This window comes from Olea europaea, chromosome 21 (genome assembly GCF_002742605.1).
Source record: "Olea europaea var. sylvestris chromosome 21, O_europaea_v1, whole genome shotgun sequence".
NCBI lineage: Eukaryota > Viridiplantae > Streptophyta > Magnoliopsida > Lamiales > Oleaceae > Olea > Olea europaea.
In genome coordinates, this window is record NC_036257.1 from 9,798,727 (window position 1) to 9,804,008 (window position 5,282).

Here is a 5,282-nt window from a genome sequence, read left to right on the forward strand (position 1 = left end):
GTCCTATCAAGAATTTGTGTGCTTTAAATCTATTTAATGTTCAAATATACCAACACTTCACCACATGATTCAAAGACCAATTGCTTATAATACCAAGAAATTGGGGAACAAAATATTGTGAAGGAGGATGAAATCGCTAACTCACCTGAATCCTAATCAATTTATGATGCTAGTATTGCGGCAAACTTACCTTATATTTTCACAACAGCCACAACAAATTACCATACACTTGTTGCACAGAATGCAATACTTTTTGGGGTTTGCAAATGCATATTCTTAAATAAAGGAACATCTATTCCCTGTAAAGTGTATGCTCTAATAGCAGTAGGGCACCCATGAAGTTCATTATTCTGATCGACTACAATTTGGGGTTCAAACTTCAACCTTAATCTAGAAAAGAAAAGGAGAAAATATTCTTCCCTTTCTTAATCTTACAGAAGAAGTTGACTAAAGAAACTAACATCATCAAGAAAAAGAACTTCCCAAATGGTGCCTTCGAATTCTGGATCTGTCCAGACCCCCAAATTCAGTCGCAGAATTGTGGCCCACAAAATAGAAAATACCCAAATCTGGTGGGCTTGGTTGAAAAATAAAAGGCGAAACTGCAAAACGCCCTTATTAATTTCAGTCAGAAACTTCAATGAATTCAAGAATTCACTCATAAGCCCAAGTCTAGAAAAAGGCTTAGAAAGGGTATTGTCCAATCTCCAGTTCTCAACGAACCAGAAATTAATTACATCCACCACTGAAAACGGCACTCAAATTCCCAGAAAATGGAGCAAAAGAAGAGCATACCCTTCTACTGGGGCAACACACCAGAAGAAGAGTATTACATCCAACAAGGCATCAAATCAACCAAATCCTACTACACCTCTCCCAGAGGCCTAAAACTATTCACCAGATCTTGGCAACCCCCTTCGTCCACTCCTCCGCGTGGCATAATCTGTATGGTCCATGGCTATGGCAATGACATCAGCTGGACTTTTCAAGCCACGCCAATCTTCCTGGCCCAGAACGGGTTTGCCTGTTTTGCCCTTGATTTACAGGGCCATGGCCTCTCCGAAGGCCTCAAGGCCTATGTCCCCAATGTTGACCTTGTTGTTGATGACTGCATCTCCTTCTTCAACTGTGTATTAACCCAAGATCCAACTTTGCAAAACCTTCCAAGATTCTTGTACGGCGAGTCAATGGGTGGGGCAATTTGTTTACTAATCCATTTCAAGAAATCTGATTTCTTCAAGGGCGCAGTCTTGATAGCCCCCATGTGTAAAATCAATGAAAAAGTCAGGCCCAAGTGGCCTATTCCAGAAATCTTAACAGTTCTTGCAAGATTTGCACCCACCTTGCCCATTGTTCCAACTGCTGATTTGCTGGACAAATCTGTTAAAGTCCCGGAAAAGAAAATTATTGCTGTTATGAATCCCATGAGATATCAAGGGAAACCAAGATTAGGTACAGTTATTGAACTCCTTCGTGTAACAGATTATGTTAGCAGAAAACTGAGTGATGTTAGGCTTCCGTTTATTGTTTTACATGGGAATGCAGACGTGGTTACTGATCCAGGTGTGAGTAGGGAATTGTATGAATTGTCCAATAGTGAGGACAAAACCATCAAGATCTATGATGGAATGTTGCATTCTTTGTTGTTTGGGGAGACTGATGAAAATATTGCAATTGTTCGTGGCGATATATTGAAGTGGTTGAATGCTAGATGCTGAAGAAATATTATACTGAAATTCATATTCATTCATTTCAGATTTATATGTTATATACATTTATCTTGACACACTACTGAGTTCAAATGTTGATCGAAAATTTGTATGGGACTCAAGTATAAATTGACAATTGTCTTTGATAGCCCATCTTGGCCCAGATTTTTCTTTCAATTCTAAGAATGATGTATGTTTTCTCTGGTATATGCTCCATTTTTTCTGTTAAAAGTTTTCATGTACAAAAACTTTTCGTATAAATTGCTTGAAATATAGAAAATTAGTGAGATCAAATTGGTTTGAACTGTGTCGAATATTGGTAAGTGTCCTCAGTTAGCTAGACGTTGATGTCTTTTATATCCATCCATTCTTGAGAACTAAAAAGTCTAAATTGAATACATCCTTCTAATTTAGGCTTCAAAAACAGTTTGGCCTATTATATGTCAAGCATCCAAGGTCGAAGCATGACTTACAGAATGAGAAATCACCCATAATGGCCTACGTCTTGGCTCAGTCTTGTACTCTGAATTATATAAATGTTGTCCTCATTCTTTTGGGTGATGGGTGGAACATAATTAGAGGTCCCAGGTTTAAATAAAGATGACTGAATCTTCATTGCTATATGTAAAACGTGCTTGTATGCTTATAATCGAGTTCTAAAGTAGTGATACTTACTTGAAATTATAAAATCTAGGTTGAATTACTTGCCTTTGATTTGCTTGTTTTCCACACCATTTTAACCCACTTCTTGGTTGGAAATTCGATCACAAAGAAAGGAATTTTTTGATAGCCACAATCCAAGAACCAAATTTGAGATATTATTATTCTAAAATCAAGCCACAACACTCATGTTGTTTTCTCGCTTTTTGTAAATCCGAATTTCACCATGTATATTTTCAGTTTTTTGGTGGAAAGGAAGTTATATGGAAGAAGTTAATTGAGGGTGGTTAAGTTTCAAATTTAATTTCCAACTCCTCCCTCCAAAATTCATCTCTATGTAAATCGGATCAGGTCAACTCACATGGACGGCCCGTTCTTCTTCCAACATCTCTCACTCGCACATGATGAGTTTGACCTAATTTTAATATAATTCAATTATATTAATATCAACATCTCCAAGTTCATATTGATAAATGGATCATACGATCAGCGAGTTAATTTAAGAGCACAGAACACTATGCACCTGTTAGGGATATATAGCAACACTAGAAAAGTATTTATATTCTCGTTATACCTCAAACATATTTTGTAACCCCAGATTGAGTATTTCTGACCCCTCTATTTTTTTTAGAACATGCTCAGCTTTCTCATTTATATTGTATTCACAATTGTGTCACAAAACTCAAATAATTAACAAAATTGTCCGACCAATGAATATAAGCTGAGGTGTTAGTTAAATAGTCTTCATTTCCTACTTAAATCCCTTCATTTCCAGTCAGCTGCTTTCCTAGACATGTCCCATCAAATCGAATCAACCATAATTATTGGCAACATCCTAAAATAACAACACTGAAATAAAATTCTGAGAATCAATCAAAAGTCATAAGGGTATATAAGTGAGGTCAAATGTGCCTCAAAGACTCACACAATAAAGAAGTGGGTATCAATTCTTTCATTTCTCATTGGTCGTTAAAGCATGCGTGGTATGAAACATGTGTTACGATATTTTCTCCATTTCTTAGGACGTATGTCTAATCTTGTAAATTAAATATATCGTACAGATCATAATTTAGATATTTATCAATATCTAACATGAGTTCTCCTCACATTTATTCCTCTAGGTAATCTCAAATCGAGAACTCAATCTGGCTATAAAAAAAGGTCTAATGAATAGTAAAAATTCATACCGGTTACTTGTTGTAATCTCATCTTGATATATCATAAAGGTGATTGGATCATGTACATAATATGATAACTGTGTCTCATATCAACAGACCTCAAAGTGTCTGAGTTGATTGTTCGTGTAAGTGAACTAATTTTAACCTATTTGACATACTTTATGTGTGCATATGCAATGGTAACCTAAAAAACACAATAAAAGATTACTCTTTAACATGTGAACTCAAAACATTGTTCATTAATGGACATATATGAAAAAGTTTAGATAGTGTACAGTTCAAATTCTATACAATCTCGAAGATTTAACACGAGTCATAAAAATATCTCTAGGGATATGTTTTGTAAGTGAATCAGCTACCATTTGATACGTAGAAATATACTGCAAACTCATTTCCTTCTTGCTAATGATGTCTATTACAAAATTATATTTTGTATCAATGTTTTTGGTTCTGCCGTGATACTTGGGATCCTTAGTATGCAATAGCTACTTGACTATCACAGTAGGTCAATATAGGTCCTACATCACAACTAACGACTCTTAGATGCTATATGAATATCCTTAACCAAACAGCTTCTTGTATCGTTGAAGCGTATGCTACAAATTCTGCTTCCATTGTGGACAAGGAAATATACGTCTGTTTTGGATAATCTAAGAGATAGCGCCATTATTAAGCAAGAATACATATTCCGAAGTTGATTTGTGCTCATCTAGGTGTCCACCCCAATTAGCATCTATGTATCCTGTTAAACACAAATTATTTTCTTGATAGCACAAGGGGTAATTAGCAGTACCTTTCAAGTATCTCAAAATCCTTTTAATAGCTTTCCAATGCTCTCTTCCAGGATTGGATTGATACCTGCTAACTAGACCTACGACATAAAACATGTCGGGACGAGTACACATCATAGCATACATCAAGCTCCCAACCGCACTAGAATATAGAACTTTGGACATTTCTTCCTTTTCCTCGAGAGTTTTAGGATACGCATGAAGACTTAGAGTTTCGCCTTTTGATATAAGATTGTCAACATGATTGAAATTCTTTATTTTAAAATATTCAAGAATTTTCTTTAAATATGTCCTTGTGATAGAGCAAGAAGCATCTTTGAACAATCTCTATGAATAGCAACATTCTTTAACATGAATTTCGGATCAAGAAACATACTTGAAACGATAAATTCCAAGATCTTTTAAGTAGTTGAATCACCTTACGTCTTAAATCTCTAAAAGTTGCATTTTCTTGTTCTCTAATAATCCCGATCCTGATCACAATGGAAGGGAATTATATCCAATTTTTTGTGAGTTTTCACGCAATTTATATGGTTCTAGGCACTTTTTTATTTTTTAGTAATTTTTCATACAAATTTATTTTATTTTCTACCATCTTTTCTCTTTCTTACTATAAAAAAATTTGAGATTTTATGAGTTATGGAAGGTTATGGAGAGCAATAGATTTGAAGTCAAAATTCAAATCACTCATTCTAACCCTTTTAATAACTTGTGGGTTGGGTCATCTCACATGGCGCGATCCATGAGTTGTATTTTCTAACATCTTCTACTCACAGATGATGTCGTTGGCATGAACCCCAAGTGACAATAAATGTCACAACTTAGATCCTTCCGAAAATTTATCTCACAAAAATTCATACGGTAAATAGATCGTGCGATCAACGAGTAATATTAGAGCTCATGGTACTATAAACCTGTTAAGGATATACGGTAGCTCTACTAGA

At 35.3% G+C, this 5,282-nt stretch overlaps 1 protein-coding gene across 1 annotated transcript; it reads left to right on the forward strand.

The window, feature by feature from the left end:
• The first annotated feature begins 494 nt into the window (after positions 1 to 494).
• Positions 495 to 1,753, forward strand: LOC111370562 (caffeoylshikimate esterase-like). The gene has a single exon (XM_022992325.1). It carries the CDS (start codon positions 774 to 776, stop codon positions 1,716 to 1,718), a length of 945 nt encoding a protein of 314 aa, XP_022848093.1. The 5' UTR covers positions 495 to 773; the 3' UTR covers positions 1,719 to 1,753.
• The last annotated feature ends 3,529 nt before the right edge of the window (positions 1,754 to 5,282 follow it).

Excerpts from the sequence above, each read along its gene's own strand:
- LOC111370562 (XM_022992325.1), top strand. The coding sequence starts at position 774 with ATGGAGCAAAAGAAGAGCATACCCTTCTACTGGGGCAACACACCAGAA.